The 25,614-nt window shown below is 44.2% G+C and overlaps 1 protein-coding gene across 1 annotated transcript in view; it reads right to left on the bottom strand.

The window, feature by feature from the left end:
• LOC126263155 (junctophilin-1) overlaps window positions 1-25,614 on the bottom strand; it is a 948,615-nt gene that overhangs the window by 611,153 nt on the left and 311,848 nt on the right. The window contains exon 2 of the mRNA XM_049960189.1: window positions 16,362-16,573. Coding sequence (XP_049816146.1) covers window positions 16,362-16,573 — 212 coding nt within the window. The remainder of the gene's footprint in view (window positions 1-16,361; window positions 16,574-25,614) is intronic.

Raw genomic sequence — 25,614 nt, 5'->3', positions numbered from 1 at the left:
GTATAGTAGCGGCCATCCACCACCCAGAATCAAACACCTCCACAATCGAATACCACTTGTTACCACAGGCGGGGGGAGGGGGGGGTGTTGGGTTGTTTGGGGAAGGAGACCAGACAGCGAGGTCATCGGTCTCATCGGATTAGAGAAGGACGGGGAAGGTCTCCCTCCTCCCAGCACTTGCGTAAAAGTGCCCAGAATCGCTCCCTTGAGCTCTTGTCTTGAAAAGTCCTAGTATCCACTTGACTCCTATAGTGTTTTGCTACTGTCTGCTTTACCAATGGCTAAAGGCCGTCCCCGCCTAAAGTCACCGTTCTTATATTCTACAGACATCATCTGGCTCAACCTGGCTACTTCCCGGACTAAACTAATACATTACGACAATATTTAAATAAAGAAGTGTTATAAACGTATGATGACACTCAGACCATTCACAATAAATATAAATAAAGGTATGTCAATAAATAAATAAGCCAGTATTCATGGCAAATGATCACAGTTTGTCATTAAATACACTCCTGGAAATTGAAATAAGAACACCGTGAATTCATTGTCCCAGGAAGGGGATACTTTATTGACACATTCCTGGGGTCAGATACATCACATGATCACACTGACAGAACCACAGGCACATAGACACAGGCAACAGAGCATGCACAATGTCGGCACTAGTACAGTGTATATCCACCTTTCGCAGCAATGCAGGCTGCTATTCTCCCATGGAGACGGTCGTAGAGATGTTGGATGTAGTCCTGTGGAACGGCTTGCCATGCCATTTCCACCTGGCGCCTCAGTTGGACCAGCGTTCGTGCTGGACGTGCAGACCGCGTGAGACGACGCTTCATCCAGTCCCAAACATGCTCAATGGGGGACAGATCCGGAGATCTTGCTGGCCAGGGTAGTTGACTTACACCTTCTAGAGCACGTTGGGTGGCACGGGATACATGCGGACGTGCATTGTCCTGTTGGAACAGCAAGTTCCCTTGCCGGTCTAGGAATGGTAGAACGATGGGTTCGATGACGGTTTGGATGTACCGTGCACTATTCAGTGTCCCCTCGACGATCACCAGTGGTGTACGGCCAGTGTAGGAGATCGCTCCCCACACCATGATGCCGGGTGTTGGCCCTGTGTGCCTCGGTCGTATGCAGTCCTGATTGTGGCGCTCACCTGCACGGCGCCAAACACGCATACGACCATCATTGGCACCAAGGCAGAAGCGACTCTCATCGCTGAAGACGACACGTCTCCACTCGTCCCTCCATTCACGCCTGTCGCGACGCCACTGGAGGCGGGCTGCACGATGTTGGGGCGTGAGCGGAAGACGGCCTAACGGTGTGCGGGACCGTAGCCCAGCTTCATGGAGACGGTTGCGAATGGTCCTCGCCGATACCCCAGGAGCAACAGTGTCCCTAATTTGCTGGGAAGTGGCGGTGCGGTCCCCTACGGCACTGCGTAGGATCCTACGGTCTTGGCGTGCATCCGTGCGTCACTGCGGTCCGGTCCCAGGTCGACGGGCACGTGCACCTTCCGCCGACCACTGGCGACAACATCGATGTACTGTGGAGACCTCACGCGCCACGTGTTGAGCAATTCGGCGGTACGTCCACCCGGCCTACCGCATGCCCACTATACGCCCTCGCTCAAAGTCCGTCAACTGCACATACGGTTCACGTCCACGCTGTCGCGGCATGCTACCAGTGTTAAAGACTGCGATGGAGCTCCGTATGCCACGGCAAACTGGCTGACACTGACGGCGGCGGTGCACAAATGCTGCGCAGCTAGCGCCATTCGACGGCCAACACCGCGGTTCCTGGTGTGTCCGCTGTGCCGTGCGTGTAATCATTGCTTGTACAGCCCTCTCGCAGTGTCCGGAGCAAGTATGGTGGGTCTGACACACCGGTGTCAATGTGTTCTTTTTTCCATTTCCAGGAGTGTATTATTTAAACAGTTATTTAGGCCTATTTGTCAGAAGTGTCTTTTAGCGCTCTTTCACAATGGTGATGTCAGCTAACACATGTGGTTGGCCATTACTTATATTACCATCTCTATTTAAATTTCATCTCTCCTCGTACCGCCTCGAAGGGGCCAAATCGCTCGCCTACATACGTGTAACATTACGCTCGCTACTGCCTAAAACCGTCCTCAGAAGAGACACGTGGAGCTTCACGAGTTTTGTGAAGACGTAACTTGGACACCAGGTTCCGCATCATTACCACACGTGAAAGGCAGAATAGGATGCGTCAAATGTTGGCAGGCTAGAGAGGGACGTGGCCAATGAGAGGCAAGATCATTTTATACGGCATAAGCAAAACTTAAGAGACGTGAAACTGGATTGCGTTGTTTGCCCTTGGTCGCTTATACAAGGTGTTTCACAGTTCCTATTAGGGACTACAGAGGGGATATAGCAGATCAAGTTCTGATATGGACCCAATGTCTAGCAATGCACCATTGGGATATAAATCAAGTTTGAAGGGTAGATCATTTTCGAATCTCTTACTGGAAGATACGCACACAAACTGAGAAGAGGACGCCAACGTCATTCCCTGTATTAATTATGGCATCACATACCATTTTGGTCCGACTACAACAGCGGCTACGAGACACTGATGAGAGGTGACTGCCGTGTTCGACAGGCGCGCCGTGCCGCTTTCTCGACTTTGGAGAACCTAACTACGATTACTCGAAATACTGCCCACACCACTGGCTCCTGCTGAGTGTACAGGTCAGAGCTCTTGGTCTCTGCTGTCTGTGTACCACGAAGTGGGAGACTGAAAAATGCGACTTTCAAATATGTTTTATATCCGAAAGGTAATTTTCTGGGCATAGGTCGCTTATCAAAATGTGATCTAGTATATCCCCTCTACCGCCCCTAGAAACCTCTCTAAAACACGCCGAAATTAAATGATGGGAAACGAAATATCGGCGGTTTAAGATTTTTCATATGGGTAACTGCGTACTTTGAGTGTATACCTGCTCGCATTCAAGCTGGTGACGAAATTATCTGCTGGAACACGATAGCTGAGAAAACAATGTAAAGTTACAGAGAAAACAGACGTAAAATGAAGACTGTTTCAGACACATGTGAGAGTGCAATATGGACTCATTTTGGTGTAACATTTTTAAGTGTAAACGTACAAAAATGGTACGTTTTGCATTCCACTGCTAATTTCATTATTTTCACAGCTTAATTAACTTTCACCTGCAACATTTTGAACAAATCATTCATATCACTGCACGAATATTGCATGTACTCTTCCTTGTAATACACATCAAATTCTTCTTTCAGAAAAAAAGATATTATCTGGTAGTTGTTGCACTGCGATTGTGTAATCTCTCAGATTTACATCTAAAAGTAAATCGAACCAGATATCAACGAAATAAAGACAAAATTTTGAGCAAGAAGAGCTTAAATTAAATTAAGACTTTAAAAAAAATATAAATTCTTCTGCATACAAAAGTTACACTGTTTTGCTTATTTTTCCTTCATTTATTCTTATTTTTCACTAATTAATTCCTTCTTAATGTAAATATTTTGAACGATGTTTTGTTATTGGTTAAGCTTCCGATAAACATTTGTGCAACTTTGAAGATATTGCATTTCAGCGCATGATATATCTATATAACTAAAAGACAATTACCACATGTATATAAGACACTTGAGGATGGATTCAGCGATTTGTTTGATTTCTTTGTTGTCGTCTTTATTGTCAGGACAATATCTGTATGAAAAAAAAATTTCATCAATTCCTGCAAGTATGAAACTTCATTGATAAAGAACAGGTCGACAGATTTGGTTGATTTTGTCTTTGTTGTCTTCGTAATTGCCAGGACAAGGTTTGTGTGAAAGAAAATTTTTGGAAAATCCAGCAGAAGAGTAGGAAATTAAAACCAGCTGTGAAAGATCATCGCTTGAGAACGGCTCGACCGACTTTTTTTATTTTTTTAATGCGTTCAGTTTGACAGTTCCGCTGTCGTACATTTTCATAACAAAAATTTGACAATTATATATATATATATATAACACATGTAATATATGAAGGGGAAATGGTGTTATAGAAAATCTTTAAAATTTCTGGACCGATTTACTACGAACTTCTACACGACACACTAACGAACGTTTGGACGGACATTGTAATATACGTCAGTAATATAACAAGGAAGCGTAGTTACCACAGATCTAACATTCGGATGGACATAGACAGATATGCTGCATATTTTTGTAATAGATATAAAATATACATATATATGTAATATATAAATGGGGGAGCACTGTTTTCACAAATTTCGATAAGTTCTTGGTCGGTTTACTTCAAATTTTTACACGATACTCTAACGAACATTAGGGCGGAAGTAGGATATATAATTTTGTGATATATTACATGTATATAAAAGAATATGTAATATGAAAAGGGAAACAATGTTACCAAAAATCTCAAAAAGATCTTTACGGATTTACTTCAGATTTTTAAACACTACTATAATGGATATGTATAAATAAGTGCGCTCTCCATTCTGGAGTGAATTCGTCCGAGTTTGTGAGCTTGCCAGGGAAGATGGACGAATGAATTGCAAGACAACAGTCTTCGTCACTGACTGTTTCCTTCGCAATTCAACACAGTGCATGCCACAGACAGAATAACGTGGTTAGCACGTACACAAGGGAGTACGTTTTAACAGAGCAAACGTGGCTGCTTTACAGGCGCCCATTATCGTAAACAAACTGAACAGTTTGCGCGCCAGATATAGCGGACAACTGTCGCTGAGCAGCGCAGCGGTCTAAAATCACGATGAGAAGCACGTTCCGTGTGATGTACCAGCTCCTTTCTGAGAGTGTACCAACCACGTTGAAAACCACGACTGATATGCGTCTCATTGGAAACAAATAATGTGCGAGGACGGTATAACGCAGAGCAGTGTGAACAAGCAGTCTCTCTTTCCTGTGTACCATAATTCAACGAAACGTTCGTGCGGCAAACACTACATTCGATTCAAACACAATGGAACAGCCACAATCACAGGTAATTCTCTCAAGTATCACGTGCATACTGTGTGATATTATCAGTTTCTACTGACAGTTCCATTGTCAATTTGATTTAATTAAAGGTTTTTTATGTGTTATAATAAAGTATAATTTAAGACAAAAACTGACGTGAAACTAAGAAATTACCCTAATCGGGCGGAAATCGTTGGATCTGACGCACATGTCCAGAGAAACTAATGATTACAATTTCAGAAAAATTGGATGATTTCTGCAACAGAGATAAGTTCGCAAACCAAGCAAGCCAACAAAGCGTTGCTGCACATCTGGCCCTTATTCAAGCAGCTATTCGGCTTGCCTCTGATTGATAGATTTGTTGTATGTCCTTGTGGACGATATCGTCCCAAATATTGTGCAACTGGCATGTCCCTGCCCGTAATCCACCGAGCGTTTTCAATTAGGGAGAGATCCGGTACTCTTGCTGGCCAAGGTAGGGTTAGGCAAGTGCGTAGACAAACAGTAGAAACTCTCGCCGTGTGTGGACTGGCAACACAAAGAAGCGTAGAATGTCGTTAACGTACCGCTGTGCTCTAAGGGTGCCCAACCAAACAGACCCTGCTATGGAATGAAACGGCACCTCAGACAATCGCTCCTGCTTGTTGGTCCGTACTGCGGGCGACACATTCAGGCTGGTATCCCACCGCTGTCCAGGGCGTCTCCAGACACGTTTTCGCTGGTCATCGAGGCTCAGTTCGAAGCGGGACTCATCACTGAAGACAATTCTACTCCATTCAATGAGATTCGAGGCGAAGACATGTTTGGAGACGTCTTGGACACTGGTCGGAGACCAACCAGTCTATCACCTGCCGTACGGTCTAACTACCAGAAGTGATGGTCTAGAGTGCCATTTCATTTCATAGAAGGACACCTTTGGTTGTCATCCGCAGCACCCTTACAGGACGGCGGTACGTCGGCGATATTCTACGCCCCGGTTTGTTGCCCTTCATGGCAAGCAATTCCGGGCTTACATTTGGGCGAGATAATGCCTCCCCCGCCGTACAGGCGAGAGTTTGTGTTGCCTGTTTCGTGCTTGCAGAACCCTACCTTGGCCAGAAAGGTCGCCGGATCTCTCCCCGATTGAGAACGGTTGGAGTGTTGAGGACATGGCCCTCCAACCATCTCGAGATTTTGACGACTATCGCGCCATTTGTACACAATTCGGCACGATATCCCTCTATCAACCAATGCCAAGCCTAGTAACTGCCTGCATAAGGGCCAGAGATGGACCAACGCGTTACTGACTTGCTGAATTTATGAAGCTCTTTCTTTTGAATTTATCATCAATTTTTTCTTAAATCTTAATCATTTGTTTTTCTGTACATGAACGTCACATCTACCGCTTTCCGTCTCATTCGGATAACTCCTTCGTGGTGCGTCGTTTTTTTTCGTCTTAGAGTGTATTTCGCTCGATAATGGGTACTTAATAATTCCAGTTCTCTACGTGAACTAAATAATCTTCGTGTTGACACAACATATCCTTAAGTTTCACTGGAACAAGAATATTTACTGCGTATGAGCAGCAACGATATCTAGTTCTGTATTCCCGTAATTTTACGTCACTGAAGTTAATTCATAATATGACGTACGATATTTCAAATACAACTGCAAAATTATTAAATAAATTTCATTTTCAACAAAGTTTATAATACCTGTAAAAGGTAAAAACATTATTTCAAACAGTACATTTTCACGTTACACAAATGTAAGGATCATAGATTTATAATAATATACTTTCGCCAAGTGCTGCAGCAGCAATAAATGACATTTCAGGGGAATTTATAAATGTCATTCCCATCAGACTACTATCAGCAGGCTAAAGACGATAGCTATATCGGCTACTATCGCTCTCTAATCCGAGAGCCAGTTGGATATTCAGCAACAATCGATTCAGCTCATGTTAAATGGTCAATGGCCCTGATACGTATTTGCCCTCAAAGGACACAGGCCATCACAACAAACTCAAATGAATTCTTATTCCCTTATTCAGCTTCAAGGTATCTCGTTTCAAGGCATGCAACGCTGCTTCAAATCCTACTCAGTAATTCAATTTCAGATTCCGCCAACTATAAGGCAATGTACGAAAAGGATAACATCAATACTCATTGAAATCAAGCGAGGAATGTTACAGTCCTTCGATTATTGACAAAATGCTGCGAATACAGTGGCCCGTCTAAGCTTCCAAATGGTTCAAATGGCTCTGAGCACTATGGGACTCAACTGCTGAGGTCATTAGTCCCCTAGAACTTAGAACTAGTTAAACCTAACTAACCTAAGGACATCACAAACATCCATGCCCGAGGCAGGATTCGAACCTGCGACCGTAGCGGTCTTGCGGTTCCAGACTGCAGCGCCTTTAACCGCACGGCCACTTCGGCCGGCTCTAAGCTTCCAACTGAAGCTTGTGTCCGAATTTTTGCCACATAAACATAGGATTGAATTTTATAAGCACTCATTCGAAATATTTTATTTTATGAGGACATGAGGAGTAATGACAGCGGGGGCCAGTAGGTCTCTCGTCCGGGCAGAAAGATCTATCAGTGAATCCTGGCAGTGATTGAATGTGTACCATTTTGCGCGTACACACGCGAAAACTGCTGTTCTTTATTTTATAGTTTATTTAAGAATCATTAGCCATTTGAATTTGGTTTTGAGCTGTGTATGAGTGGTAACAGTTGTTCGTAATAAAATACTTAAACTCAAACACCACCGTGTATGTCATTTCACAAAACGATTCGATTTTGAATTCATAGTGCGTGATACGGCATACGGTCACATTCATATCTGAAAGGTTCACAGAAATGAAACAGTGCGAATTTTTACCACTTTTCTATGCAATTCCTTGCTTTAGTATTGTATTATTATAATTCTGCGATTTCGTAAACGTGAACAGATAACTATAGTACTAACAAGTGATTTACATAATAATTTCAGAACTTGGCGCCACTTGACCGAAGTCCTTAGCGTGGAGTCGGCAGTCCTCTTGTCATTGATCAGAGTCAGCTGCTCAGCTCGACACCCGAAAGTAATAGTTTCTTGAAGGTCGCACTTCTTCAATGCACAGCACTTGCACGCGGATATTCAATTCAGACCTCGAGCAATCCGGCGGCGAATGGTGAAACAAGCGACAGTCGAAACTTACTGAGGAGTTGTTGAAGGAAGCTGATGCAATGATTTTAGACAACAGATGTTTTACGGCAATGACGCTTGCGCTTCCATGAAAACGAAGTGACAGTCGACCCACCAAATGCTCCCAGCAGTGGTAGAAAACTTAGGCGAAGGGCGTAGGCTAGTCTTGACATACTTTCCTTTTCAATGTTCAGTACCATTTCCCAATGGTTCCCGATCCCGGAGTACCATTATGCAATCAGCATCGATGCATTTTTCATAACAGATAATGCTCCGGACATGCAAAACCCACATACAGTGTGCTTAAAATCGTTGAACCATCCAGGATTGCCCTGAAAATCATCAACTACTTCAGTGCCGATTGCCAAAGGAGAGAACATCGGGACAGGCCCCCGCCTTATGACGAACCTCTGATTCGGCACCCGTAGGAGAGGATTAAGGGCTTTTACATCTCCTGTGACCAACAGTCGACGCTCGACTGAATACGTTTTGGCTTTACTCAAGAGCAAAAATTTTTAGTGCAGCTGGACCTGCCATTGAATAAAGCTAGTATTGACGTTTGCGGATACCCTGGTCCAGGAAAATCATAATGCACGCATAATGAGTGTGGAATATGCGACTCTACATCTGAGATGTGGGCCTTCAAGAACCATTACCTGTGAGTGTGGAGCAGAGGACCTGACTTTGAATAACGCACGAGAACTGACTTTTCCTCGTTAAAGAGTCCAATGAAGTACTGCGGCCTAGTTGTCACGATTAAATGTTAATTTGTAGTTTTATGTAATTAACTTAATAACAGCATCGTTGTCTATTGAGATATGTGTAACTGCAACATAAGAAGATAATAGTACTAATGCAATGAGTTATAAGGAAACTGGTTAATAGTCCCACTTACCGATGTAATAAACCCAATTATTACCAATATTTGTGTATATAATCTAGTTTTACTTATTCTTTAATACATCAAAGGAAGTTGAAGCTCCTAGAGCGGCAGTTAAAACTGAGGTACGCCGATGTCATCGTAATTCTGTCAGAGACTCCAAAGAACTTGGTAGTTCAGGTGAACGGAATGGATGGTGTCTTAAAAAAAGGTTGCAAGATGAACATCAGCTTTCCTACTACAGAATATACAAGCAAACTTCAAACCCAACATCACAGTTAGAGATCAAACTATCCAATATTGGAAGACAGAAAAATAACTAGATGTGACCCTAAGCAGGCCTGTGACATATAAAATCCATCCAGTAATGTGACAACTAGAATCAAAACGCGGAACAATATACTCCAGAAGTTAACAGGAACTGACTGGGATGCCATTGCAACAGTCATCGGATCATCGCTTTCAGCTCTTCCATACTCTGTCGCAGAATACTCCCGTTGCACGTGGGTAAATAGTGCTCACACTAAAATAATTGACACACAGCTCAGTCAAGCAGTGCACCTCATCACACAGCGTAATCGTTCCAAGAAAACGTACTAGCTACCCGTTCTCACTAATGTTTTCCCATCATCCATACTAAGATCACAGTCATCAGTGAACGTGTGGACAAGAATAAAAAATAACCCACAATTATCAGTTCATTTAGAAATTTCATTATCAGATTCTCAGCGATTAAGATCTAGAAAACCATCGTGGCACACAACCTGCAGGATATATATTTCAAAATACAAGATGCCTAGAACAGTCAATGGCAAAAGCAAGCTTCCATGACCCATGACCAACTAATTCCCTGGCGGTGACTAGCAGGTGCCACTGGTGCATACTGAATCGAATCGGAACTGACCGCGGTAAATGTGAAACACTGCTGTTTTAATGGGGATGGAGGTCCTCTCCTCAATGTCACTTCGACGAAGAATAGCACACAGTACATATAAAACATTTAAACGTTCGTTCAGGGCATTCAAAGTGACAACAGAAGACCACAGTTTGTATACAGAAGCTTCTGACTGGACGTCAACCCTGGGCTTAGGCCCATGAACCCATTATTAACTTGAGATTGTGTGTATCTTTGTAGAAATGTATATATTTGTTGTAAATAGTTGTTTAGTATTTTCTCCAGTCATCATACGATGAGTAAAACAAATCGCAAAGGTAAAACAAGGATAATGAAATGCAATATAATTAAATCAAATGATGCAAAAGAAACTAAGTTAGGAAATGAGACACTAAAATTAGTAGACGCGTTTTGATTTTTGAGCAGTAAAGTGATTGATGGCCAAATTAGAAAGGATATAAAACGCAGATTGCTACACTACAAAAAGCATTTCTGAAAAAGATAAATTTGTAAACATCTGATACAAATGTAAGAGTTAGGTAGTATTTTCTGAAGGTAATTCTCTGGAGCGTAGTCTTGTACGGAAGTAAAATGTGGACGATGAGGATTTCAGACTAGAAGACAACTGACGTATTTGAGATGTGATGTTACAGTAGAATGGTGAAGATTGACGGGTAGCTCGGATAACCTATAAGGAAATAGCGAACTGAAGAGCGGAGAAAAGAAATTTATGGCACAACTTCACTAAAAGAAGTGTTCGGTTAATGGGATGCATCCTGAGGCATCAAAGAATCCTAAAGCTGGTAATAGAGGGATGTGTGGAGGGTAAAAATTGTGGAGGAAACCAAGTCTGGAATACCTTCAGCGGGTTCATATGGAGGTAGGTTGCAGCAAATACCCACAAAGGAAGAGGCTTCCACAGAATAAAATAACGTAGAGAATTGCATCAAGCCGGTCTTTGGATTGAAGATGATGACAAGCTTACACACTACTTAACCTAAATTATCCTAAGGACAAGCACTCACACGCATGCCCGAGGGAGGACTCGAACCTCCGCCGGGACCCGAGAGAGAGAGAGAGAGAGTCAGCCTGTACCACAGTTTATTCGAAAGATGTTGATCCTCAGGTAGCCACTTATGCAAGATCAAAGAGCAGGTAACTGATGGTGGCAGGTTGCGGCTGCCTTAACTGGTGTTTCCTGTCGGCGTGCAGGCTCGTAATTATGTAGCGGTCCAGTGGGACGGGCTGTTGAATGATTAGCTAGCTACGTTCGTGTTGCGATCAGCTCGCTGACACTGGCGGAGAGGGAATTGATTTGCTGCCACTACAGGTGTTGACGCTAACCGCACTCGACGGCCGGTCCACTATATTCTGAAAGACTCGTCACACGACTTGGCGTGTGTTGCGCAATCAGGAGAGAGAGCAAACAGTCTCATCTACCATCAGCTATGTAATTTGTTTTGTTCCGTCATAGGTTTATGTGGAGACTGCGAAGTTCTCCTTTTGTGTACCCTAGGAGGAATACATGCTCGACAACAGTTCACAATATCAACTGTTGTCCTCTGAGTGGTCAGAGTGACGGATTGCCGTCCTACGGGCCCGGGTTCGATTCCCGGCTGGGTCGGGGAATTTCTCCGCTCAGGGACTCGGTGTTGTGTTGTCTTCATCATCATTTCATCCCCATCCGGAGCACAGGTCGCCAAATGTGGCGTCGAATGTAATAAGACCTGCACCGAGGCGGCCGGATATGCCCCGTAAGGGGCCTCCCGGCCAATGACGCCTAACGCTCATTTCCATTGCCATATCAAGTGTTCGTCTATAGAAACTGTAAACTGCTCCCATGATCTATGCCAAGTTTGTACATCTCACGCATATCCGTCTAATTTAATAGTGGATAGCTTGGTATTTAGGTAAACGGCTCGAAGCATTGTAGACAGTGCTGAACGAATACCCGTGTTATGTCAATCCCCTGGAAACACTGCAAACTTTAAAAAAAAGGGCTTTAGCGTTTAGAATAGCGCGCCGGCATTGGTCTGAATTTTTTTTTTACTCGTCACTACCGACTTCATATTCCGTATTGTCAATGAAACCCTAGATTGGATCATTTAATATATTCAATCCTCCCAGGGTTTCTGTAGCCGGCCTGGACAATATTCTGCTTCCAGGACTCACGTGGAGGCACCACAAGTATCAATCTGACTTACAGATCTAGTCCAATCCAAACGTAAAGTGACCTGTTTACGTATTATTTTGTAAAGAGATTTCGCTTCCATTGTTTGTTATGGAGCTACAGAGCGAACGTTTCGCAACCGCCAAATTTTAATATTAAGGATTAATATGCATAGCTCAGAAAACACACACACACACAAATATTTTACTTACACGTCTTGTCTTTTCTCTCACGTTGTTTTTTATCACTGAGAACAAGTGCCATTGCTGTCTCCGTTCATCTGCTGCTTCCTTTTGCCTGTTTCATCGTAACTACGACGCTTCCTGCTACGAGCGACAGCTGCAGCAAAACGCTTACCGCTATTACTCCAACGAACAGCGCCCAGGGGTCGGGTGTGTGTCTTTCTGCAGCGCAACAAGCGGTGATGGTTAGAGGTCGTTAGGGGTATGTGCGAACAAGTAAAATGCTATCCACAACCGACCCCATCCACAAGTCCACTATTTGCTTCCACATCCGCAAGTCCTTTATTCGAATTCGTGGATTTTAAAACAATGTAATCCACCTAAACCCGTTCGGTACGCTGGAGCTCTGGCGGTAGGCATGCGCATTGTCTGAATTTTGTTTTACTGAAGATGAATCCTGTATTTTTCACTCCATAGGCTAAAGACGCTGATACCCGTCATGACCACAATTTAATACGACGTGGTCTGTCAGGTACTTTGATACGTTCCTTAAGTTAAAACTTCGTGTCGTAATTATTGCAAAGCGTTTTGGGAAATGTTCTGCACGATATTTCCCCAAGTAGTGTTGTCATATTTTTCATACAGTTAAATGTTAGCCATAGAATTAGTTTATCAAAATACGTTAATGAACGTAGTACTGAATTCACTTATTATATACGTGGCGTTATTTATGACGGATGAGATGCGTAAACGGGATTAGGCCATGAACTGAAGTTTCCAATAGATGTTGTGTCCTAGAATAGCCTCTGTCGATTACTGACAGTTTTCGATAGTTATTTAAGTTATGGAAACGAAGCAAGAGTGCACAGACCTAAGGCAGCCGTGACTACGACGTGTAAAGGTGCATTCCTTCTGTCAATTTTCTTCTGCTGCCCTGGTGTGTGTCACCGTAAACTGCTGAGTGTACATACATTCTTCCGTTGGTTCTTCAGTAGAAAATAAAAAATAAATTATTACACCGACAATGCCAGTCACAAAACGAGTATTACTTCAAGATTTGTGCGTTTTATGACAAATTAAAAAGAGGACGCAATGCATTTCGAGCTTCAGCCCACTGTAAAAGACCATTCAGAAAACATATTACATTATTATGCCAAGCTTTTCCTACATTTCCCGACGTTATCACTGCGGCATTTTGTGTGGTGTTGCTGATGTCCAATTCCTGGTATCCGTTGGTTGTTCATTGCCTAATGATTGAGGGATGAATAACTAATGCCTGCTGCAAAATTAAATTTTTCCATTTCTTCCTCATAAAGTAAATTATCAAACGCAGTGGACCTACGGGTCGAATTGCCTCTGATTGACTGTGAGGGGTCGCATATGCAAAAACTGTAGTTTTCGATGGACATCCATCATTATAGTTAGCAGAGATAATAATGGTGGAGGTAGACACATTTAGATGTACCGGTAGCAGCAAAATTGTCAATGATGGAGGTAATATTTGCAGTATTAATAGTGAAAGTAATAATAGTTTCAGCCATAGAATCGTTATTGCCTTACTTAAGTGAATGTAGGAATATATTGTAAACGGAAAATACGGCCTGTTATAGAATATTGGGTAAGAAGAGTAAATGCATAACTAAGCCGCCTTCTAATCCAATTTTAGTAACATAAAAAAAAACATGATTGTCTTGTGATCACACTGACTTTAAACTTGTTGTTGTGGTATCTGGTAACTCATAATTACCTTTTTTTTACAGGCACGTGCCTCACCTTACAAAACTACGCTTGTACTTCTATATACTTTCGTATGATGCATTGTGGAAGATCAGAACAAATGTCGATGGCCAAATTCTAATAGATCTCGCGACAAGAATATGCACTGAAAATAACGCAGGTTTACCCAGACACATTTTCTTCTTTGCTTGTGGTTTTCTTCGATATAAAAGCATGCAAATAGCTCAAAACATAACCACATAACCGTATCATTCTGTCTCTTGTAACACTGAAACCGTAATCCAAATTTGGAAGGGTAATGTAATTGGGTCGCTAACAGCTCATTAACCTTCTAGTGTCCTGAGGGCAATTTCTAACGGACAAAATAGCTTCCTTGTGTGTTAGAAGTGGATATTCAGGAAGCACTACAGTACACATACAGTTTATTGCTCCTAATATGAACATCTTTAATAAATGAAAAACATATCGAAATACCGAGAGTTTCGCACGCAAAGTGGCAAGCATTTGTCGCCGGGAAGTTTTACATTAACCGAGATAAGGAAGCTTCTTTTTCAAATAGAACAATGTATGATTTTTAGTGGCCTTCGAATCTTCTCGTGACAAACAACGCACTGCCACAGCACCTGCTAATCTTTTACGGAGACAGTTTCCGTAGCGGCGGGCAGGAAATATCCGGAAATTAAAAGTCCAGCCCACCTGCTCAACGCAGCATCCGCGCAATTTTCTATCGTGTTTCTTCCCGTCTTGAATGTGGCTCTGGTTACTTCGAGCATAAAGCCAACACTTCAGTGTTATACAGAACAATTTCTTGGATTTAGTTCTACTCATCATAGGCATTGCATGGTCTTGTAACTATTTCTTTAATTTTTGGGTTGTGTAGCAGAACTGAGATGAAGTTCAAACCTAACACAGACTGTTAAATACATTATTATGTTCTATCCTTTAGGTACACGAACCTTTCGAGTGAATCACTCTGTCAGTGAAAACCGTACAGACATATAGTGACGAACATGCATCACTATGCATGAAGTGTGATTCGAATCCGCGCCTTTCATTTTATACTCGCAGAACTAACTCGAGTAACATTTACAGCATTAGGAGTCTTTACAAATCAATTTTTCTCAATCACGACGTTAATCGTTCAGCTACAATTTTTTCTGTTGAAGAACAGTAACAATCACTGTTCAGTCTGGACCTTCCACAACCCCTGACGCTTTCACTGGAGCTGCCATTCCCTAACGATCTTCGCTGGACCTTCTAGTGCCCATGAAACACTGTCTGTGCTACGAACAGCCAGACAAAGAAGAGTAACAAAAATTGGCGCATATGAAAGTAGTAGAGGTATTCCTCCATGCATCGATAGTTCACTTATTTGTCTTTTGCACCCATATTCTATCACTAATCGCATTTTTTCTTGATGACCCGATCCAGGCTTCGACAGTCACTCATTTCATGATACATGTACATTGCTACACAGGTTTCATATTGATATTTCTATTTAGTGTCATGTACCTAATATGTTATAGATATAATCTGTTAACTTTACATCAAACATACTTTCCCATCAATTCATTCAGAACAACCTCTTTTGAACGGAAGACGGGAAGCAGAGCGCAATAAGAGAGAGGCAGATGGAAGGGGTCTTTTGGTTTTAGGACGCAAAATGCATTTTTCGCAATTTTCGCTTTGCTCCCTCTCCCCTTATGAGAAAAATGAATTTTACGGACGTCTCTTATAGAACATTAATGTAATTTCCCGTTGTGAAGGCATATTTGTTGATGACATTTACATTTTTCGAACTGTAGGGAGTGAGAATGGGCGTTTTTGGCATTTTCTCAGAGCGCTCTAGCGCTGATACCGCTCGTCAAAATTCAAACCTAAGTTCTGCGTTTTGTAGGAAATCTGTACATCTTCGAAAAACTCATAGTTTTCGTGATACAAGCAGAAAACTGAAAAAACACTAAATTTGGTTGTCCAGTGTCTATGTTTTCCTTCTGAAGAGGACTTTTTATAAACGTTGAAACCGTGGTAAAGCGGTTTTAATAAACCTTTCAATTTCCAACTGATTAGCTGTTTACTACTTCCACTAGATTGTATTCTACGGTTGCTGCTCCAGCCACTTACATTTTTTTTTTTAAAAAAAAAGGCAGCAGTCTTAATATGTACTTAGAACTGCCAGGATTTGCCACGAACATAACCACAGTTTACACCGTGAAAGTGCTTATTTATTTTCTGTAGCCTACAGCCGAGATGTTTACCGGCTAAGGCCCAGACGCAGGCAGAACCACGCCTGCTCCTACGTGAGCTTCCTGCGAGAGACTGCGGGGGTACTCACCGCCGTCGGCGTAGGTCTCGGAGCCGTAGCCGTCCTGCAGCCCGTTGGCCCAGGTGCCCTCGTAGCGCGCGTTGGACGTGGCCGACTGGCGCACGCCGTAGCGGCCCTTGAAGCCCTGCGTCCACTCGCCGCGGTACAGCCAGCGCCCGCGCGCCTCCACGCCCAGTCCGTGCCGCTTGCCATTCTGCCACTGGCCCTCGAACGTGCTCCCGCTGCAACAACCACACCAGCCCTACACTTAACATTCCACAAGCAAAACTGGTACTTTTTGCAGACGATACTAGTGTTATAACAAATGCCATTAGTGAGAAAGCAACACAAGAGTTAGTAAACGACATTTTTCGAAGAATCAATAAGTGCTTCTCTGAATATGAACTCTCTATAAATTTCGAAAAAATCTACATTCATTTCTGTACAACGAATACAGCCATACCAACAAGTCATGAAGCACATGAGCAGGAGTCAGTAAGCAGGATGGAATACTCCAAATTTTTGGGTGTACATACTGACGAAAACTTCAACTGGAAGAACCATATTACTCAGCTTTCCAAACTGTCAAGTTCAGCTACTTTTGTTTTTCGTATAATTGCTAGTCGGAAACAAACGTATCAACCTTCAGACAGATTTAGCATATTTCCACTCATTAATGCCGTACGAAATAATTTTCTAGGGTAATTCATCACTTACAAAGAAAGTATTGGTTGCAAAAAAGCGAACAGTAAGAATTATGGGTGCTGATCAACCACGGAGGACATGTAGGCACTTCTTCAATAAGCTAGGCTTTTGACTGCGCCGTCACAATACACATTTTCGCCAATGTAACTATTCATAAATAACCTGTCACAGTTTGAGAAGAACAGTGTTGTAGAATTTGGAAATTTGTGGTAAGGTCTTAAGGGACCAAACTGCTGAGGCCATCGGTCCCTAAGCTTACGCACTATTTAATCTAACTTAAACTAACTTACGCTAAGGACAACACACACACACACACACACACACACACCCATGCCCGAGGGAGGACTCGAACCTCCGACGTGGGGTGCCGCCCGAGCCGTGACAAGGCGCCGCGCCTCGCTGTGATGCACATACCGACAACAATAGAGGGAAAATCCATTGTTAAAGCTCTGAGCTCTCAGGGGCTCAGAGAGGGGATCATTATGCATAGAAAAAGAAAAAAATGTCATTCGCCCAATAACATAAAAGTCTGACAGGTAGTGAGGCAAGTTTTAAGTATAATTTAAAACCATTTCTCCTGGACAATTCCTCCTATTCCATTGACGAATTAGTACTTAAAAAGTGCTCACCACTGTAAAAAGTGTAAGTGCACGAGTAGGAGTAAAATGATAAGTGTTCAGTAATGTTAACACAGATCATTTACACGTATCCTGTAAACTGGCTCGTTCCACAGCATTTCGATAAATAATCGTTTAAATTATCTTCGGAACATGTAACTAACTAACTAGCCGATAGCGTCGTGCACCGGGCAGCATGGACTCACGGATGTTACATCCCAGGTCGAATGCAGGACGACAAATTATCATTTTCTTTTTACCCATGATCGCGATTTTACCCAAGTTGGTTATTGCTGAAAAACGAAAGCAGGCACAAATAGTACTTACTACCAAACTGTCTGTCTGCCTCCGTGGCTGAGTAGTCAGTACGGGTGACTGCCACGCTGCACATCCGGGCTCGATTTCCGATACTGCCATGGATTTTTCCTTGGTTTGAGGACTGGAATGTGGTATACTCAGCCTCATGAGGCCCACATAGTAGCTACTTGGCTGACAAGTAGCGACTCCAGATCATGAAAACTGACAACGGCCAGGTGAGCGGTGTGCTTACCCCACGCCTCTTCATTCAGCATCCAATGATGACACTGACAAAGGATGACACGGCGATCGGTCGGTACCGATGGGCCTGCATGGGCTCGTGGACGGAGGTTATATTTACTAAGCTGTAAAGACGATCTTAAACGAGGTAAATATCTCCGAGTGTCACTCCTAAGTGTTGTCAGACACCCTCCCGACTTTTTTTTTGTTTTTTTTTTCCGCTCAGTCCAAACATATAATCTTCATCGTATCTTTCACGTGACGGCCAGTGTCGACGAAAAGTGTCGGTTTGTTTCCAGTTACAAACAAAATTAGTTTAAAAGTGGCATTTTTCCTGCCCATTTGAGAGAGTGGTTCAAAATGAACTTAGTGCGATATTCGTTTTATCGATCATGTATTAACAGGACACTAACACACAAAGACAGTGATTGACTAGCGCTGCTGCCTGATGGTAGCAGTCAGCGCGGGTCAGAGCGGTGTTACCACTGCTGGAGTACTGATTATTCCTCGTCATTTACTGTTCCTGTTAATATGCATCGCACTAGCCTAATACGGGAGCGCTCTGTCGAAATGATACGTAAAATTCCTCATTAAAAACCACTTTGTTTGTAATAGGAAACATATCAACACTTCCCATTGACACTTGGCGTCGCATGAAAAACGTGATGAGAAGTACTTTTTGAGGCTGATTCCAGCTACACAAAGCATTAGAATTATTTGCTAGTCCAATTTTCTTTTACCCGCCCATTTCGTTTGTTTCTATAATATTCACACACCCTGTTGTCTACTTTCTAGTATGATGCACCTCCTACGCATATTCTTTGCCTAAAATTAGTTGAGAGATTTGGTTGTCGGGAAATGAGTGGTATCTTTGGTTAGCGAACAGTCTTTGAATTGTAAACAAAAGCATTAGATGTGAAGTACACATCTGACGCTCCAACAGACATGAGGAACATTGTGAAGTGTTTGGGTGCCACATTGGTTTGTTTACTATCTGAGTGGTGTTTACACTTCAACACTTTGTGCGTCGTCCCGAAATGACATAAGAACGAAAACAAAACGAAACGCCGTCCACTATAACAAGTCTTTTTCACTTTATATTTTATCAATGGCAACCACATTAGCATGTTTTCGCTATCCACAGAACATACAGCGTGGCGCTGACTTTTCAAATATTCTTATGCAGTACATATGGTAACGGTAGGATACTGACGAAAATATTACTGCAATTAAAAATGTTAGCTATTTGAAGGCATAAACAGACGTGACAGCCCGAAACCGGTAACAGCATTGATAAGCTGTTTAAAACTATTTGTGGCTGGCTGTGTTCTTCAGCAACAAAAAGTTTCACTTTATCTGTAAGTGATATCTCATTATCCAGCATAACCCGATTACCTTATTGTCCCAGTCTAGTACTGGGCAGAAAAAGCAATGAAATATTTCTTTAGTGTAAAAACACAAACTACTTGACAGATAAAAGTGAAGCATCCAGAAGAGGTGGTCGGATGTCAGTGTAACTTAATACATGTACACACCACTGGCGAGTTTGTAAGTGATAAGACTTGTAAATCTCTGTGACAGGTACAAGATCATCAGAGTACATTAGTGCTGTTCATGTTTTGGGTTGTAACAAAGCATGATACGGTACGTAAGGGGCTCGAGAAGAGATGGGCAAAAAAAAATTTAAAAAAAAACGATACTTTTCCATAATAGTAACGATATATATCGCTGAAACTTAAGTTATCAGTACATCGATTAATCGGTATTGTATATTAAGTATTGAAACTGATATTTATTGTTGCCTGTCTGTCCTGACTCATAGGCGCTATAGTTCTCAATGGCAAATTTCTTGCCCATTGCAGCTACTACCAGTCTTTGCAATCTAACAGTAAATGTCTTACAATGGGCTTAATTTAATTATCATTCAGTACTACAAATGAACACCAGATTTGAACATACATGTAACTGCACTGTATGTGCATGAAAGTTTGTTACTTGCTGTGTTATTTCTATTATTGCAAATGACAGCTAGGAGGTGCAAAACGAACACATTTGGTGACATCACTGTATGAGAATGGTGGAAATTACCACACCCTGCTACGAATACGAGGCAGAATGTGTGCTCTCCTTACCCCTTGAGTGCCTGGGCCAAGAAAAGATAGACGCACTGTAAAAGTAACGTAGGGTCGTCACAAAACTCACACACATTACTGCACTGGTATTTAGTGGAAAAAGGAATCTTGCTGTCTGAAATGTTTTGGGTAAGTACAATATTTCATGCTCAGAACACATATCACTAGTGTTTCACTCCCGACACTTCCCTCTCGTAGTGATGAGCGAAGATTATATCGATTACTTTCTTAACAATCGATACAACATACATCGACATTTTTTTTAAATTGCCCATCCCTAGGCGTGAGCACCATCAGATGTTGAGTCATCACTGTGAAGGACACAGAAAGAAGTATTATCAGCTCGTGACAGAGTTTGAATGGCGCATCATTGTGAGTCTATTTGGCCAGCTTGTCGAAGCGTGTAACATCCAGATTTGTGGAGTATTTGGGTGTGACAGCGTACCGATGCTGGACTGGTTGGAAACATGAGGGCAGGCGTCGTCAAGATTCTGGTTGACTATGTACGAACGCCAGAAGGGAGGACCGCCATATTGTGCATCAAGTACATCATAACCCCTTCACATCTGCGCGTGTCATCCGAGAACATTCTGTGTCATCCCGAGCCATTGGTTGTAGACCAGCACTAGCCGGTCTAGGGAATTACCGTCCAGTGCATGAGTCATTGGGTATGATTTCGGGGCAGAGCTGTGATACATCCGTACATCCAACGTCCGCATGTATTACCTGTCATGCAACAGTACCGAGGAGCCATTTTTCAACAATCCAATGCTCATCCACATAGGGTACGTGTCTCTATGAAGTCTCTGCGTTATGTTGAGGTATACCTGTAGTGTGCAAGACTCGCAGATCTGTTACCGATAAAACGTGGGCCAACTAGCCTTCACCGACCATTTGGCATACATCTGCTCGGTCACACTCCCCCAACAGCTCACATACCGCAGCTGTGGTCCATGGACGCTGAACATTTCCTATCTGAAGGAGGACACATGTCGGCGGGAGATCGCTGCTACTTGGGACCGCTGCCTCCGGAGTTTGCATGCACATCCTTCCATTGGTGGCCGGCCCTCAGACGGACACTCGTGGGATATGGCCGTGACAGAGCGTGCTGGCGTCGGGCGACTTCGGAATTTTATTACACTGCGCTGAGAGAACTCATGACACAGACGCCATCACGTGAACGGCAGACAGCGGTTAATCGTCTCAAAGCTCGCCTACTCCTTCTCACCCCAAAAGAGCTTGATGGAGCCCGAGTGCGAGCAAGGTTGCAGGATACCATCTCCACCGAATTGGCATCCGTATATCACGTAATCAGAGAGAGACGCCACCGCAAGCGCCACCTTGTAACATCAGTAGACACAGTAGAGCGTGGGAGCGTCGCCGGCCTGAGTGGCCGTGCGGTTCTAGGGGCTACAGTCTGGAACCGCGCGACCGCTACGGTCGCAGGTTCGAATCCTGTCTCGGGCATGGATGTGTGTGATGTCCTTAGGTTAGTTTAAGTAGTTCTAAGTTCTAGGGGACTGATGACCACAGAAGTTGAGTCCCATAGTGCTCAGAGCCATTTGGGTGCGTCAACTCGCAGTGTGCCACCGCTGCGGCAATTCGTCCTGCATTACAGGTCGTTTTAAGGCGAGGACCCACAGACCGTTCGCGAGTACGAAGACACCCTGTGCGATCTGCCTGACCCCAGAGTAGTGGCCCAGGACGACGCCTTGCGGGCTCCCACAACTGCTGAGAACTCAACAGCGGCCTTGGCAGTCGGCGCCCCCAACAAGTCACCGGGCCCAGACGGCTTACCGAACGAATTCTACCGTGCCTTCTATCCCCCGATGGGCGCTCAGTGGATTCAGATCTTTCAAGACCTCCTCCGCCACGATTTTACCGTCCCAACAGATTTCCTCGAAGCATCATAATACCAGTTCCCAAACCGAGGGGTTCTCACCAATGTCACGACTATCGTCCTGAACGCAGATTATAAACTTTTCACCCGTATCCTCCGCACTCGTCTTCAGACCACCATCGGACACGTGATCCATCCTGACCAGAAATGTTTAGGCGGAGACAACAACACCGACAGGGCACTTGGCGCTACCGTGACGTCACGGTGCTGGCAGCGGCCTGCCGCATCCGAGGCGCTCTTGAGGCCGTCGAATTTGATCACGCCTTCGATCGTATCGGCCACAGTTTCCTTCGCGCCGTGCTCGAACGCATGGGCCTCTCGCAGGCGTCAGCAAGGGTGATCTTACGCTTAATCCACGGGGTGCGCTCCCGGATTATGATCGACGGACACCAGACCGAACACATCACTCTTGGACGGTCGGTGCGACAGGGATGTCCTCTATCAGGAGTCTTACGAGCGGCGGCCCTCGAACCTGCACTGCACGGCCTTCGCCAACTACTGGAAGGCATCAGCATTCGAGACGTGGCCTTCGCAGACGACGTGGTGCTCTTGGTGCGGTCGAGCGACAAAACCCAGCCGACGCTCCAGTAGTTCTGCCGCAACGGCGCGGTATCGGGCAGCGTCGTCAACATGCACAAGACGACATACGTGGATGTCGGGAGAGGCCTTCTACACCCGACAGCGATCCCCTTCCAAAAGGTTCCCTCACTGAAAGCACTGGGGGTGCACTTCTCCAGTACAGTTCGCCGAACTGCGACAGCCACATATCGCCGGCTACTACAAAGGACACTGGCGCTGCTCTGTGATAGCAGATTCCGCAATATGGATATGATTCTCCGAACGCGTTACATCAGCACTTACCTAGCGTCAAAACTTAATTATTTTGCGCACATTTTACCGCTAATAGCCGCCATGGCATTCATTGTACCAGGCGGCGTACGGACAGTTTGTGAGTGCAGGTCATATAATCAAAGTTCGCTACGCTACTTTAACGAGGTCTCCACTGGCAGAGGGCCTGGGATTGACTCACGTCCACAACTGCGCGCGGCCATGGACCGCGACCAACAACAGTTTGACGGGGACGCTGCCACATGGCGTCGCGCCGCGAGATCTTCGTCCACCGGTCGCCGTGGGCCACATACCTCCGTCTCTTGCCCACATTCGCGATTTTCTGGCCGGACTAAGTTACATGACCGAGGATCTACCGGCGACGAGAACACCGAGCACGAGAGATTACTACCGCATGTATCAGGCACGACAACCTCTTAACAATGTCGAAAACAACACCTAACCATCCGTTGGACCAGGGTGTGGCGAGCTGTCCACACCCCATAACTGTCCACGTACGCTCGTTCCCTGTGGTATGTGGTGGTGGACGGCAAATTAGCCACTCGCCAGTGCCTCCATTCCATCCATCTCACCGACCTTTGTGTCCGCACTGTGCCGTCGTCGACTCGGATGCGCACCGCCTGACAGTGCTGCGACAGGCAGATGCTGGGTCTTGTACAACGTAGGCTGGCGATCCTGTTACGGCGACAGCCAGAATCTGTCACGCCGGACGAACTCCTACACTCAGATACCACTTACTTTCCTTCTACAAGAACGAACGGCGTCAACTGGCTGAAGGGCATGGTGCTGTATTACATTTCGTAAGCCGCTCTGGACCTGTGTGTCCACCTGACAACGACTCATGAGGCGTTCCGCCACCATGCATTGTACCGCACACGACTATAAACCTATTGAGACGCATTATTCGAGGATCCTCCTGCCCATTGGGGCGTTCCGAGTACTAGAAGGCACATTTAAAAATGATTCACGGCACACGATTGATCTTCAAAGCAAACGGTTTATAGGAAGTTTATACTTATAAATAAGTGAATTTGATCCAATAAAGTTCTCTAGATCCTATCGAATCCCTTCCCTTTCCTTGGCGCTTGGAGGGCGGGAACGCGACATTGAGGCCAGGCCTCGGAAGACGACCCCTGCCCTATTTGCCCCCGACCCTTCTCTCAGCCCCTTATGACGAGAGAAGAAAGAAAAATGGCCAGCGCGACGGAATGCCGTGCTAAGGGTCCCGGGATCGAGTCCCGGCTGGGTCGGAGACTTTCTCCGCTCAGGGACGTGCAAGTCGTCGAAGTGGCGTCAACTCAAAAGACTTGCACCAGCGACCAGTCTACACGACGGGAGGCCCTAGCCACACGGCATTTCATTTCATGCATCCAAGCCAGGTGGGGTACAACTTCATACTGATAAGTGGGCTTATATTGCTAAATTCTATGTACATTTGACTTGATTTTCAAATCACTGAAGTAAGAAGATCAAACACCATCTCAACCCATGATGTTTCATTTCGTTTTCTCCCCTCCTCCTGAGTGTTTCACTTTCTTTGTCAGGCAGAGTGGATTTTCAGAACTCTCTCTCTGCAGCGGAATATGCGTTGTTTTCAAAACTTCTCCGAAGACGAGAGTTGTGTGTTTGACCAGGACATGAAAGTGAAACCTCGCCTTTCTTGGGCAATGCTCTTCACTACAGAAGCGATTCATACAAACAGAATAAGTTATTTCTCTGCTACGTCCTTTCTTCTAGCAGTGCTGGCCCAGAAAGCTGTGGAGGAGAGCTCCTGTAAAGTTTGGAAAGTAGGAAAGAGGTGCCTGAACAAACATAGCTGTAGGTAGACAGTGGGTCACGGTTGGATAACTCAGTCGGTAAGAGCATGGCCCACGTAAGGCTAGTTTCTGGATTCGAATTCAGATTTGGCACACAGTTTTCAACTAACATTGTCTACATATTTTGAAAAGTACAAATACAGTATACAAATTATGAAAGTAAATCTCTCAACAGTTGTTTCTAAGATTAATTTAACATAACATTTGATTGTAATCAGTTATCTTTGCTATCCACTCTATGTGCGATAACATATACATTCCTGAGCAAGTACCGTAAAGGGTCCATGCGACAAACATGGCTATCTCACATCTACTCTACAGTACTTAATAGACTGCTCATTTGATCTACTGTTCTTGGTCGATGACCCGAGTCTCACTGGAAAATGCAGCATATTAAAGAGTCAAGAGGGAAACCTGTTAGAATTTCCCATTTTCATCGTCACAAACACCGAGGAAAGAAATGTAACAGCAGCTGTTATCAATCAACCACCAGAGTAAACTAACTATTCGGTCCAATGTCAATCCTTTTCGGGTTTTTTTATCCGTCTCTCTTTGTCACGCCCACTCCAATCGCAGCGGTTCTAAGGGTATCTTATCCGCTCATTATTTATTCCTAGATAGTTAGCCATGTATGTATTACGTTTTGTTGGAATTTCTTCATGATTGTCTGAGTTATGCTTACCTGTCACCCTGTTCTCTCGTGCGCCCCTGCCCTCAAGCCCTAGT

Source organism: Schistocerca nitens, chromosome 6, assembly GCF_023898315.1.
Source record: "Schistocerca nitens isolate TAMUIC-IGC-003100 chromosome 6, iqSchNite1.1, whole genome shotgun sequence".
In the NCBI taxonomy this organism is placed as follows: Eukaryota; Metazoa; Arthropoda; class Insecta; order Orthoptera; family Acrididae; genus Schistocerca; species Schistocerca nitens.
This window is presented reverse-complemented; position numbering and strand designations above follow the sequence as displayed.